This window comes from Mycotypha africana, assembly GCF_025528875.1.
Source record: "Mycotypha africana strain NRRL 2978 chromosome Unknown BDF20scaffold_9, whole genome shotgun sequence".
Classification (NCBI taxonomy): Eukaryota; Fungi; Mucoromycota; class Mucoromycetes; order Mucorales; family Mycotyphaceae; genus Mycotypha; species Mycotypha africana.
The window spans coordinates 516,770-529,419 of NW_026515733.1; the positions used below are offsets into that span (position 1 = coordinate 516,770).

General features: G+C 37.1%; 6 protein-coding genes across 6 annotated transcripts; 3 read left to right on the top strand and 3 right to left on the bottom strand.

Moving 5' to 3' along the window:
* Positions 1-62: 62 nt before the first annotated feature.
* On the bottom strand, positions 63-2,062 carry BDF20DRAFT_885482 (Mur ligase). Its single transcript, XM_053081937.1, has 3 exons — positions 1,147-2,062; positions 878-1,013; positions 63-799 (listed from the first exon to the last, which is right to left on the bottom strand). Exons 1-3 carry the CDS (start codon positions 1,993-1,995, stop codon positions 93-95), a joined length of 1,692 nt encoding a protein of 563 aa, XP_052933400.1. The 5' UTR covers positions 1,996-2,062; the 3' UTR covers positions 63-92.
* On the bottom strand, positions 2,063-3,585 carry BDF20DRAFT_885486 (MoaB/Mog domain-containing protein). The gene is made up of 2 exons (XM_053081938.1): positions 3,373-3,585; positions 2,063-3,248 (listed from the first exon to the last, which is right to left on the bottom strand). Exons 1-2 carry the CDS (start codon positions 3,575-3,577, stop codon positions 2,512-2,514), a joined length of 942 nt encoding a protein of 313 aa, XP_052933401.1. The 5' UTR covers positions 3,578-3,585; the 3' UTR covers positions 2,063-2,511.
* BDF20DRAFT_885489 (uncharacterized protein) lies at positions 3,586-4,823 on the top strand. Its single transcript, XM_053081939.1, has 7 exons — positions 3,586-3,781; positions 3,854-3,893; positions 4,032-4,070; positions 4,138-4,147; positions 4,219-4,274; positions 4,333-4,690; positions 4,765-4,823. Exons 2-6 carry the CDS (start codon positions 3,863-3,865, stop codon positions 4,392-4,394), a joined length of 198 nt encoding a protein of 65 aa, XP_052933402.1. The 5' UTR covers positions 3,586-3,781; positions 3,854-3,862; the 3' UTR covers positions 4,395-4,690; positions 4,765-4,823.
* An 813-nt stretch (positions 4,824-5,636) lies between these two features.
* On the bottom strand, positions 5,637-9,522 carry BDF20DRAFT_989911 (uncharacterized protein). Its single transcript, XM_053085308.1, has 8 exons — positions 9,398-9,522; positions 9,139-9,292; positions 8,991-9,077; positions 7,036-8,909; positions 6,893-6,966; positions 6,546-6,815; positions 6,145-6,430; positions 5,637-6,074 (listed from the first exon to the last, which is right to left on the bottom strand). Exons 2-8 carry the CDS (start codon positions 9,242-9,244, stop codon positions 5,925-5,927), a joined length of 2,847 nt encoding a protein of 948 aa, XP_052933403.1. The 5' UTR covers positions 9,245-9,292; positions 9,398-9,522; the 3' UTR covers positions 5,637-5,924.
* Positions 9,523-9,668: 146 nt separating this feature from the next.
* Positions 9,669-10,812, top strand: BDF20DRAFT_885502 (uncharacterized protein). The gene is made up of 3 exons (XM_053081940.1): positions 9,669-9,724; positions 9,786-10,252; positions 10,321-10,812. The coding sequence occupies exons 2-3, from the start codon at positions 9,921-9,923 to the stop codon at positions 10,751-10,753; spliced, it is 765 nt and encodes a 254-aa protein (XP_052933404.1). The 5' UTR covers positions 9,669-9,724; positions 9,786-9,920; the 3' UTR covers positions 10,754-10,812.
* Positions 10,813-10,887: 75 nt separating this feature from the next.
* BDF20DRAFT_915419 (uncharacterized protein) lies at positions 10,888-12,624 on the top strand (the record flags this gene model as incomplete). Its single annotated transcript, XM_053084312.1, has 7 exons — positions 10,888-11,279; positions 11,366-11,414; positions 11,497-11,541; positions 11,645-12,053; positions 12,118-12,203; positions 12,272-12,529; positions 12,592-12,624. The coding sequence occupies 7 exons, from the start codon at positions 10,888-10,890 to the stop codon at positions 12,622-12,624; spliced, it is 1,272 nt and encodes a 423-aa protein (XP_052933405.1).
* Between the last annotated feature and the right edge of the window lie 26 nt (positions 12,625-12,650).

A 12,650-nucleotide genomic window follows, 5' to 3' on the forward strand; every position in this document is an offset into this window, starting at 1 on the left:
GCATGAAATTTGTTCATTTTAACCTGCACCCACACTCTCAATCACTGATTTTCCCAAAAAAAGGCCTTACATCTTTCATTTTTGTCCCCCTTTTATTGAGGATCAAAACCCAGAACGGTCAACGTATTACCAACCATAATTAAACTACCCGTGGTTAATACTTGTACTTCATCTTGAGTTTCTGACGATATATCTATAGACAGTTCGACAGCGTCTTGTATGGTATCTACAATATGAATATTTTGCTTGTCAAAGTGAGGTACTTGCTCCGTCCAGCTGTTGGCTAATGTTTGCTGCACAGAGGTTGCCTCCTCCAAAGAGACCGTCTTGTTGGTATTGTCTGTGGTATAACCTTCGCGGTAAGTGATGTTGGTGGTAAATATCACATGATCAAACGGCACTTCCAATTGCATATCTGATATCACTCGTAATAAACGACTACTATCACGTCCGTGTGTACAGTTGAACATAAGAATTCTTTTCGATGCTGTGGTGGATTTTTTAACTGTATCCTTAAACCACAAAGAGCATGCTGTTAAGCTCTCTACAGTGTGCGCACCGTCTAGATACCATGTGATGTTCTTGTTTCTTGCTGCTGTTGCTGTTGCGTACAATTTGGTGTCTTGGAAGGGTAATATCTGTCCTCTACCCGGCCATTTCAATAGTTTAAGACCAGCCCTAAACCCTTCAGGCACGTCCTCTTTTTGTTGAAAGCTGATACTTTTGCTTCTATTTAACCATATTTTACAGATTTCAATTGCTGTCAAAGCATTATATTTTTGATGGATGCCCGCTAAGCCTGTTTACAATTGTTCATCATGACATATGAGTGGTTCATCCTGTCAATATCTGCCTATTCTTAGACTGTGTCCCTTACCGACTTCAACGTTATCCAATTTTGAAATGTCACTTGCACGCAACACTGTCAAGGGTGCATTTTTTTCTCTAGCTCTTCTTTCAATAACTTCCATAGCTTCTGGAACCTGTTCAAAAGCTACTACAGGAACGTTCAACTACCCAAAAGATAGAGCCATGTCTTTCGTCAGCATATACGCAGAAAAAAAAGGAAAAAAAAAAAGAAAAAAAAAAAAAAAGAAGTAGGGCAATACTGCCGCTCACCCTCTTCCTCAACCCCGTATATTTTACCTTAATGATACCAGACTTATGCCATGCAATTTGATCAATGGTGTTTCCCAATACAGAAACATGATCCAATCCCAATGCTGTTATACCACACACAATAGGCTGTTCGATGATATTCGTGGAATCATATTCACCTCCTACACCCACTTCCAAAATGGCACAGTCCACTTTTTCCTGGACAAAGGCATGGAGCGCGACCAATGTCAAATAACGAAAGTAAGTGGGTTTATCGGGATGTCCTCGCTTATTCTTCAAAACATCCTTGATCGTTTGTTCACTCAGTTGCATTTCACGCAAATATTCTTCCTTCGTTGCTTCCAATCTTTCCCAAACATCTTGAGAATATTTGGCAAACAGTTCCTCGCTTATAGGTTTACCATTAATACGTATGCGTTCACGAACGGCGACTAAATGAGGTGACGTGAATAAACCCGTCTTGATCTGTTTCTTGCGATTGTTGTCGTTGCCGTTGTTGTCATCCACCATAGGATAATTGTGCAAGATGGATTGAACAAAAGCACTCGTAGAGCCTTTCCCTTTTGTTCCTGTGACATGAATTAAGTTGAGTTTGTCAAAGTCTTTGGGTTCGTAGCCGATGCGTTTAAAATGTTGTCTCATTTCGGGTAGACTTCGATCGTTCATTCGTGGGCCGGCTTTTCGAAGTTCTTCTAATAACGCAGCATTGCTCTGCAATGAATTGAGTTTATCCACAGCTTCTTCATAAGTAAAAGTAGAGCTCATTTTTCTAGTGATAATGATACTTGGTAGAATCTGTAATCGGCTAGTTTGCTTTTTTAATGTAGATGAAAAGATAGACAGTATAAAAGGAAAGGAAGAGGAAGACTGTTTCATTCTTTTTTAATTTTTATTCTTTATTTATTTTGACAGCCTCCTGAATTTTGATAAAATGTTTGTAAATAAAATAAAGGCATCAAAAAAAAAAATCTTCTATTGATGTTGATCGGGCTGTTGTTGATCAGATGAAAACAAAAAAGAAATAAAAATACTGAATTTTTACTGGCTCAAGAGATTTAAGGATCTGGTATTGCTTCCACCTGTAATATTTGAAAGGATTGTAAGAGATATGTTGCACGTTTGTCTCCACCAAACAACGACTACAGCTCGCGTTTGCATTAGAATAAGCCTCATCATTGATACGACACAAAAGGTTATCTTTTTGTACTTTTATTCGCGTCCTTCAAAGGCCCAAGCTCGAGTTTAAAGAAGTGATGGTAAAATCAATTAATTTTTGCAGTAGGTATAATAGAAGCTGCTAAGGTTTGTGTACAATTATCGGACCAATAACATCAAAAAAGTAGGGGTGTATTTTTTCATACCTCTTATCAACACGTTTTTCTTTACAGCAGATCAGAGTTTGCCTTCTTCCAAAATCCAGCCACCTACGCCCTTCAAGACCTCATCACTCACACTATCAACGTGGGCCAAGTCTTTACCCACCACACTCACAACTACTCTAGCACCATCTTTGCCTTTTCCCCAATTCGGGTAACTTCCAATTTTGATCTGTTTCTCTTGACAAGACTTTTGAAGTTCTGTTAAGAAAGGTGCAATCTCTCCTTCTGGCAGCTTAGTAGCAATTTGAATACGGTGATAGGACTGAGGATGCGTTTTGAAAACAATCGATTCCAAATGTGGCCTTACGACTCTTTCCAGTAAACTTTCAAATAATTTAGGTATGCCTGGTAAAACGTGTATATTGTCATTGACGACGACAACAGGGACCCATAATAACTCATCTTCTTTCTCGTCCATACGCAATTTTTTAGATGGCTCAGGAAAAATAGCCATTCTTTTCCTAGCTTCTGTTAATGTCCATTGGGGTTGGTCCGGCTTTTTGTTATAGGTCATGGCAGCAGACCTTTCCATACGAAGACAAGTTTCTTTATCCAACTGAAGTGGTAATTGGAAGGCTTTGGCAAGGGCTGAGTAAGTGATATCATCATGTGTAGGTCCAATGCCTCCGCTTGTAAATACAAAGTCATGATGGCTGGAAAGTCGTTTGATGGTCTCTTCAATAGCGTCATATTCGTCAGGAATAGTTTCGATACGTTTTAGATCAATACCCAACCGAAACAGATATTTTGCTAAATATTAAAGCACATATTGCCAATGGTCAGCTACTTGTGTCTAGAGGTTTTGAGCTAGCAATATATGCCCAGTAAAACAGACTTTACATATAAGTAAGTTATGGCGGGATAGAATATTTACCAAGAAAGTGAGCATTGGAATCTCTTGTCTTGCCATTCAAGATTTCATCTCCAATTATACAACATGCAGCAGAGAATGACGATTTTTGTTGGCTCATAATTTGTCTTGAGTATCTATGTAGGCTGGTGATAGAGAACGGTCGCGCGAGAAAAGGTTTAAACATGATTTTTTTTTTATAAAAAAAATAAAAGGCAAAAAAAAGCATGTCTCCAAACAGCAATAACGCAAAAAGGCGGGGTAAAAGTTAAAATTGCAAGATTTACTGAGCTGTTGCTGCCGGCCTACAGCCAAAGTTGTATGATTTTGATAATATCTGCCCGATATGAACACTTTTCTGTAGAATTCTAAATTGCCTGGACATCGCTGCTCTTCTACTGAATATTGTTGGAACGTTGATTGGATCCTTACTGTACGTTAATATGATTTACATTTTCAATGATTAGTCTATATACCGTAGCTAACACGGTTTTAATACTAAAAGTTATGTTTTATGCCACGGTTTTCAAAGACGTTTGCAAAATGTAAGTTTGTACATTGCACTGTACATTTTCATCATATACAAATCAATCAACTAGACTTTCCATAACTTACTGCTGCTACATTACTTTTGCTTCTTCTAATCCTTATTGAATTCATTCAAACTTCAATCGTGGTCAAAGCATTTTCAATTATGTTCTATTTTCTAGGTCGTGGCATTTGTAAGTCTTTCAGGAACATATCAATTTGATGTGTTTGGCAGCTAATAAGCTTATTTAATTCTTCAAGTTTACATATTGTAGGGTTCTCAAAAGTTTACTAAAAAGACACCGTGTAGCTAATTATCTAAATTGACACGTATCTTTATAGCTTAAGTTTAGTAGCAATAGAATTTGATTTCGATACTGTAATCAGCAATTGCATAAGTAAGTTTGACATTTCCATTGGTGATAAATGATGTACTGACGTTCCCAATGCTAATAGATTATTGTAGTCGGTCTTGTCTATGTCCTACTACATTTCGTTCGAAAGAACCAAGAGCCTGAGTTTATGTCTTTCAAACGTTATCAGTGTTTGATATGGGAGATCTCGCACGAATTTCCAGTAGCAAATAATCAGCGAGAAACTTATCCTGTAGCGCATCAAGTACCTATGGTTCAGCCGGAACAGGACATAGTTCTGCAAGACCAAGTTACTAATACCAACAATATACCTGATCCTGCTCCTGAGGAGAAAGAAGAAGTATAGAAACCGGCACCGATCATTCACTTACGAATAATTAACTGTACATGCTTTATCCCTAAAAAAATCACCTTTATTTGCTGTTAAACGCCCAATTAGGCTTTATAAGAGATGCGTTGATTTACTTCCGAAATTCTAGCAGTCTAATGTACAACTATATTATCTTAATCTAACCTGAATTAATGGACACATTTGCCTCAAAATAAAACTTAGTTAGGAGAGAAAGAAAAAGCGAGAATAACTGCATATAATCCTTTTATTATTGCTGTTTTTTCCCTATTCTTAATTTATTCAATTTTTCTAAACTACGAGTAAACTATCTGCAAAATAAGATACAGTAGACGGATACACTTTCAGTTACTGTTTCTTGCAGAAGAGTCATCGAAATAAGGAAGCTAAAGAAGCGGTGTTCTACTGTATGATCAAATTGGAACGAGTATATCAATCACATTGCGTCACCTAACCACGATTAGACCAAGACTAAAGGCTACTTCATCACGACAAGCTCGCGAGCAAGTGTCTAGTTGATAGAGAACACTATTAAACAAGCAGTAATATCACGATTCCGAATGGTACTCATAACTGCGCTCACTCATACTCTGTTGACAATTTGGATTTAGAATAGACAAAATGATAGGTAAAAAAACACCGTCAAGTCGGTCTACGAAATGAAGGCATGGTGTACAGAATCAAAAATTTTTTTTACTGCGGTTAGTTATCACAAACACAACACACTTTTGAATTGTCAATGAAGATACTGAATTTTCTTCATTTTCACTCTACTTAATTATCTCTGTTCTTTAAATGGTGCCATGATCTTTTTTCTAGGGGCACTGGATAGTTACAGGTGAAGTGTTGCTAGAGGCTTCCATCTGTTTTTCGGAACCAGCAAAAAAATTTTTTTCTGTTATTTTCCGCAAGCTTCCTTCATTGGAGGCTTCTGGAATAACAGTCAAGTGAGACGGTTACCGAATCAATGTCAGATAGGGATCGAAAAAGTATAAAAAGAAAGGAAAAGTTGACAAGAGTTTTGTTTCTTTAGTGACCGTACTCTACAGGATCTGTATTCAGTACGTTTCAATTCTACGTTTTCTAAACTAGATACAATACCAAAGTTAGTCGATGATTGTTAGTAGACCTTCTTTTGAGTGAAGTGTGGCAATTGCCGGCTCTCTGAGTGGCCTTTGTCAGTTGATGATCTCGCCTGTCTTCTATTCCAGAGACATGGCAAGGAAGGAGCTACAAGTCTGATAACTTAAACTTTTTTTTATAATTTCTTTATTATACAATGAAAATGCGAATGAAAAATTAAGTCATACATGGCTGTGATATGATTAGAATGCGTTATGATTCCGTAATTTCAGCTTGATACGGCGTAGCTCTGAATCGAGTTTGTCAAGCCTTGTTTCTAATTCTTCTCTACGCTTTCGAGTCAGAGCCTTGTTGCCTCCACTTACAGGCGCTTTGTTATACTCACATTGTAGCTATTATGGTTGAAAGAACTCAACAATTGATCTTCTTTTGGCTCACTACCGATTAGTTTGCACTACTTACAATTTCTTTTTCTACGGTCAATTGCTGAAGTTTCGTATGAAGGTCTGTGATGTACGTGCTTTTGTCAGTTGATTTGTTACGCTTAATACTTGGTGCAGAGCTTTGAACGCTGGGATCTTTTACGTCGAGTTTCGCTGCATCGTTATTGTGAATATTTGTATTACTAGTAACATCTAACGATATCGTCACATTGCTTTTCGTTGACCGACTCTTTGAAGTTAAGGTTGATGGTTGCCGCCGAGAAGAACGTCCACATTTCAACTCTGAAACGAAAGCATCAATCGATCTATTGACGTAGTAAAAGAAAAAGTAGTTTAAGAGTGATTATCCGGAAATTATAATCGTTGAAAGCTTTCCAGAGAATGAGTAAAAAGAGAGAATGGAAAATAAAAAAGAATTACGTTGTAGGCGATAATGTGGTATTCCAGTCGCTGTTAAAAACTCCCAACTTTAAGAATTGTTCCATAGTTGATTTTAGCAGTTTTATTTGACTTTGTGCTTGATGAAGCTGTATTGTCAAACGACGATCGTTACTTCCTTGCTTGGTATTTTCAAAAATTGTCACATCTCGCACATCTAGTAATTGTTTATTTTTCTTTTCCAGAATTTTAACTTCCTGTGATTTGTCTGCTATCTCTTTTGAATAAGACCTGTTTTTATTCTCCAAATGTCTGGAACACGAGTTGCAATATAATCTATTATGTAAGAACAAACCAATGTCAAGAGAATTTGCTAGTTGAAGTTATACCTTAACTGCTTGAAAGTTTCATTCATCTTGTCCAAAGTTTTCGTAAGCTCCTCTTTGTACCGTTCCTTTTCCACCTATATAAAAAGTATAGTATGGTGAGCAATCTGAAAATTGCAATTCTTTTCTGTTTCTTGGATCTGTACTTTTTCTTCCTCAAGTCTTTTCTTTAATTCATTATTTTCCAATACTGCTTCGTCTAAACTTTTACTTAGGAAAGCAATATCTTTATTGAAAGCTATCATTCGAAGTATAGCTATGTCAGTAGCCCGGAAAAATAATTCTTTTTGGTAATAGCCTGTACCTTCTTTTTGTTTTTGGAGTGCCTTTACAGTAGCTCTTTCTTTCTCTATTGTAATATGGAGACGTTCGTACTTTGAGTCGCAGCTTTGAACGGATGCACTTGTGCTACGTAAGCTACACAAGGATCGATTGCTATTTTTGCGATGTAATTGCTTGGTATCAAGATGCTTAGCATTGTGGCGTTGCTGCTGTTGATAACTGCTAAACTCTACCGAAGACTCATCTGAAGGGGCAGTTTCTTGATGCCGTTGTTGTTGTGAATGTTTGGTGTAATCTCTTGCCTTCTTCTGCTGTTGCTGTTCTAGTTCGTGTTGATTTTGCTCGTACATAGATTCTGCAGGCAGTACGGTCCAGTCACCCTTTACAGATTGCAGTGATGTACTGTTATATTTTGTATTATCACAATTGATAGCTGTTTCAATAGGTATTCCGTTTGTTGTTAAGGGAGCTGTAGCAGAGGTATTAAAATCAACACCGATGAGCTGAACAAATCGCTGCGTTTGTCCATCATAGACTAATAAATTTTGTAGAGCATTGTTGGTTGGAGTCGTAGGGGGTTTGCAATAATTGTTACAGACATTCACATCAGTAATTACGCTCATGGGAGGCGAAGGTGTCGTGTAGTTACGTGTTACTATCGCAGACTTATCACATGATTGACGAATGTGGTGATGGTAAAGATGTTGGTGATTCAAATATGCATAATGTGGTTCAGTATTAGAACGTGGGTTTTGACAGCAAAATGGTGGCTCATGCATAGTGCTGTAATCTTCGGCAGGGGGTGAAGCTAAATCTAAAGGAGTATATGAATAAGATTGATTCTTATTATAGATACTACAGGTAGGCTCTATATATGATAGAGGCCGTCTCCTTGAAGGCTGTTGTATCTGTTGGGCATCACATTTAACACCATTGGAGTTATACTGGGGAGCAGAAGCAGTTACTATAAATGGCTGCGAAAGTAACTGCTGATTATGCTGCAAAGATTGTGCCATAGAGGACGTTGTATTGAACGAGTGATGATGTTGGAGGAGAGGTCTATGAGTTTCAGTTGCTTTGAGATCATTATTGTTGTGCTGCACAGACTGTACCTCGGATGAGTAAATGGAAGAACTTGCATAATCATTGTTCACTTTGACATTTTGTGGGATTATAGCTATATCATGATTAGAGTTCGTAAGCAGTTGTGTATTGTCAGTATAAACTGTGTGAGAGCCATGCCGAATGTCATTTTTAATCGGCTCGGATGCTTGTATGTTTCCATCAAAGTTGTCAAGTTTCTTTCCATGTAAATCAGAATGCATATCATTTTTCAATTGCTGATCTTTCAAAGGTTCTTGCTGCTGTTTGGATCTTTTTGAAACTAACTCTTTTGTCGCGGTAGTTGTTGCTTTTTTTTCCAAGGTCCTATTTCCTAATAGCTGAGATATATCAGGTTTTGATTCGTCGGTTGAATTATTATCGCTTTTATCAAATGTTTGTGAAGCTTTCAACGTCGTTGGTGTTGTCGTAGTAATATTGCCAGTTTGGAAGGAAGTTTTTTTGGAATTACCACTTGCAGCATCTACTTCTTTGGTGGACTGTATCTTTGTTTTAGTCTCTTTGCCTGTCTTTTTAAATAGAGTAGACACGTAGCTTGTATGCTTTTCAAGAACAGTTTTATTTTGGACCGGAGCCACTGCTGATGAATCTATTGCCGATTTAGTATTATGGCATCCTAAGAAAATAAACACATTTTCAAAATTTATGTTAGACACAATGTAACTGAATCAAACATATTCAAATTCAGGTAAGTTACCTTTTATGCTTCCTTTTGATGGATCATATCTGTATGTAACCTTACTCTTTTTAGCAGTACTAGGCATCGTGTTTGAATTTGTTTCTACTACTATAATGGTTAGCAACTGTGAATATTTCAATGAAAACAGTGATAATGTAGACGCTACCAGTAACAGTACGTGTTCTTTCGTCCATTTTGCCATTTTTGACTGATTTGGTATATATGACACTCCTACGCTTCGATTCTGCGTCTAGGCTGGTATTGGTCGGCATTCTATGGTGAAGGTCGTTTCCAAAAATTGCTGCAACGATAATTCAACGCTACGTTCGGTAAGAAAGGAAGCGAAAAGGATAAGGAACGAAATACAACTCATATTCCTTCAATATAGTTTTCGAATAAGGAGTGTTTTCAACAAAAAAACGAACCTTCAAGGCTACAGACCGCAAAAATTGAGAAGAAAAAGTTTAATTGTTCAGGACGGTCATAAAGGATGGGAAGAAAGGAAGATCTTGAATAAACACGAGAAGGTACCTTAAAAAGCCATAAAGGGGTAAAGCAAATGAGGGGTTGGTTTTACAGTCCAACAATAAAGCTCATTCTGCGTCTGCGTATGAAACAACTTATTTTACGCTAATTCACAAAGTAATTTTCTATAAGACTTTCCTCTTTTGTTTCATCAGCAATGGCTTTTTTTTTTTTTTTTTTAATTCTTTCGTTGGTGTTAACTACCTCAACATGCACAGCTAGCTTCGGTAATACCAGTATCATTCTAAATGAACTTCTCCTTCTCACATTGACCTCTCAACTTAAAAGCTCGAATATCATAACTCACACGGAGCTTAGGATAAAGAAAAAAATGGATTACTTTTCTCCGCTCATTCATGTGGTTTTCGTTTCGTCCATATTCAAAAGATTATAGCAGCTTCTTTCCAATGACCTCTATAAGAGATGGATAAAGTCTTACCAAATGAGACGTTGTCGCATATTCTAGGTTACCTGAAAACAGATCAAAATACTCTTTTCCAATTAGGTCAAACTTGCAAGAAGTTTTGCGACTTGACTTCTCCTCTTCTATACAGAGCGCCTAAATTTGATACACTCGATCAGTTTGAAAAGTTCACAAATGCGCTGACGGATATGAATAGTTCTTATGTACGGCATATTGATCTGCATATGGTGCCTCATCGCTGGAATTCCAGCTTAATAAATCCTTTACTTTACTCAATGGCCTTGAAAACTACCGAATTAGAATCACTGAATCTGGATTTATGCTCTCAACTGTAAGCTTATTTTTCTTTATCGTTATAAATTGCTACACATTGATTCTCATTGCGCTTTTTGACTTCAGTACTAACAAAGCTCTAGCAAGAATAACGGAACGACTGCACGACTTGAGATTATTATCATTAGATCAATGTGAACTGATCGGCGATGAAGCTGTTTGTGCTTTGGCGGCAAACTGTCCCTATATCCAAGATTTGTATTTAGGCTCTACGCAAATTACAGACAATGCATTGTACTTGCTATCCGCGCAATTTATCCTTCTGACACACTTGCATGTCCCTTATTGTGAAAGAATAACGGAAGCAGGTGTCAACAAATTGATCAGTGAGTGCAAGACGTTAAAATATCTTAATATCAGAGATTGCTATAATGTAGTAGGAGTAGATATGCTACCGCAGTCCACTGATAGACGAACGTCTATGTTAGCGGCTGGTACGTTGAACGATGAAGAAGACGACGATGAGTGGACTGACTTGGACGATGAGGAAGAAATGTAGATATTTCATGCGTAAAAATCTCCGTCTGGCCTGATCTGCCTTTTATTCTTAAACACTTTTATTTCTTCATCATTTATCTCTATCCTCCCCTTTCAACTTAACTCAATCAATAATAAACTTTCAAAATAACTGAAATGACAACAGAAGATAGCACCGTTACAGCTGTCGAATACGTTGAAAACCAGGAGAGACTTGAAAAAGAAGCACAAGACATCCTTCCTGGAAAGTTTGAAAAATGTACTTTTTCTTTAGGTTATATCCGTCAACCTCTGTATGCTTGCAAAACGTGTTCAGTTGATAACGAAGACAATAAAGAACCTGCTGGAATGTGTTACAGCTGTTCAATCGCCTGTCATTCTAATCACGATCTGTTTGAATTGTTTCCGAAACGTACATTTCGTTGTGATTGTGGTTTGCCTGGCAAGTTTGGAGATCATCCGTGCTCACTCATGATCCCTGCAAAGAAAATTGTAAAAACGAACGAAAAGAATGCTTATAACCACAATTTCCAAGGTCGTTACTGCAGGTATAGCGTTTTTTACGTTCCTAATATGTACATAGAAGTGTATACGTCTGAATATCCAAATGCTTATCATTCAAATAATAAATTAGATGTGATCAACATTATGATCCTGATACGGAAGAGGCCACAATGTATCAAGTAATTACCAAATTTCGTTTTTTTTTTATTACTAATTTAGACAGACCATTGATAATGTATCGATACGTAAATCTCTATTTAGTGTCTAATTTGCGAAGATTGGTTTCATGAACGCTGTATCGGAAATGTAAAATATACTCGCGATAGAGAGAAACGCATGAAAAATCACGTAATTAAATCAAGCGCGTTTTTTTTTTTTTTTTTTTTTTTTTTCAAAACTTACATTTTAGATACCTGAGGAGATTGCGAATTTTGACTGTTATGTTTGCAGAACATGTACCAAAAGATGTCCTTTCATATTAAGCGGGAAAGATTCTCGCTTTAGTTATGGTTTATCAAAGGGACAAGCACCTATAAGCAAATGGATAATTCCAGAAGCGGTTGAACCTGTTACAGAGAAGGTTACATCCAGCAACGGGCTCGAAAACTCGTCTGTTTCCGTCGACAAACCTAATATCGATGTGAATACACAAAATAAGGAAAAAGCAGCACCATCTATACCTACTACAAAATCGCAAGATAGTGAAACAGTTACTATAGAGAAAAAACGAAAGCATAACGAAGACGAGGAACATTTACCATTTACAACCCAAACCAAATTGAAGAAGCAAAAGAAGCATGATACTTATTGTGAAAATAGTAAATCCGACTATTAGTCAAAGTAATAATTTCTTTTAAAAAATGGCTAACGTATCGTTTCTAGTCGATCAATCGTTGTTTGCAGGATACGACAACGTTGAACTCTTCCTCCAAGATGAATGGCGTCAAGGGTTATGTAAATGCAAAGAAGTGAGTGAAAGCCACATTGAAGTTCATTCATTCGAATTATGATGCTCATCCTCACTTTTGTTACGTAGTGTGCGCATGCCTATAAAGATAACAACGTCGAATTTTTATTGCAGGAAGAAGAAACTTATGAACCTGAGGAGGATGAAGATAGCAAAAAGTCACTACTCCAGATTGGAATGGAGCAGCTTCAACACGTGGATCGCGTTCAAGTGATTGAAAGTTTGATGGCTTATAAAACACTTGCAGCGGATATAAAAGGATATTTGGAATCCTTTAAAGAAACAGGAAAGGTGGTGACTAAGAAAGACATTCAAGACTTCTTTGACGTAAGCCTCTTGCTTGTTATTGATCATTTAGAACTTAAGTGCTTATCCTGTATATTATGTAGGCAAAACGACGAGATCGCCAAGAACAACAATAAAAATCATGTACTATTTATTCAAAATA

Excerpts from the sequence above, each read along its gene's own strand:
- BDF20DRAFT_885482 (XM_053081937.1), bottom strand. The coding sequence starts at position 1,995 with ATGAAACAGTCTTCCTCTTCCTTTCCTTTTATACTGTCTATCTTTTCA. Across the intron at positions 1,014-1,146 it reads ATAAGTCTGGTATCATTAAG|TTGAACGTTCCTGTAGTAGC; the intron begins GTAAAATATACG and ends TCTTTTGGGTAG. Across the intron at positions 800-877 it reads ATTGGATAACGTTGAAGTCG|GCTTAGCGGGCATCCATCAA; the intron begins GTAAGGGACACA and ends AATTGTAAACAG.
- BDF20DRAFT_885486 (XM_053081938.1), bottom strand. The coding sequence starts at position 3,577 with ATGCTTTTTTTTGCCTTTTATTTTTTTTATAAAAAAAAAATCATGTTT. Across the intron at positions 3,249-3,372 it reads TTCCAATGCTCACTTTCTTG|CAAAATATCTGTTTCGGTTG; the intron begins GTAAATATTCTA and ends TTTAATATTTAG.
- BDF20DRAFT_885489 (XM_053081939.1), top strand. The coding sequence starts at position 3,863 with ATGCCACGGTTTTCAAAGACGTTTGCAAAAT. Across the intron at positions 3,894-4,031 it reads TTCAAAGACGTTTGCAAAAT|CATTTTCAATTATGTTCTAT; the intron begins GTAAGTTTGTAC and ends TCGTGGTCAAAG. Across the intron at positions 4,275-4,332 it reads TGTAATCAGCAATTGCATAA|ATTATTGTAGTCGGTCTTGT; the intron begins GTAAGTTTGACA and ends CAATGCTAATAG.
- BDF20DRAFT_989911 (XM_053085308.1), bottom strand. The coding sequence starts at position 9,244 with ATGCCGACCAATACCAGCCTAGACGCAGAATCGAAGCGTAGGAGTGTC. Across the intron at positions 8,910-8,990 it reads ATCAAAAGGAAGCATAAAAG|GATGCCATAATACTAAATCG; the intron begins GTAACTTACCTG and ends TTATTTTCTTAG. Across the intron at positions 6,431-6,545 it reads ACCACATTATCGCCTACAAC|ATCGATTGATGCTTTCGTTT; the intron begins GTAATTCTTTTT and ends CTACGTCAATAG.
- BDF20DRAFT_885502 (XM_053081940.1), top strand. The coding sequence starts at position 9,921 with ATGGATAAAGTCTTACCAAATGAGACGTTGTCGCATATTCTAGGTTAC. Across the intron at positions 10,253-10,320 it reads CTGGATTTATGCTCTCAACT|TACTAACAAAGCTCTAGCAA; the intron begins GTAAGCTTATTT and ends TTTTGACTTCAG.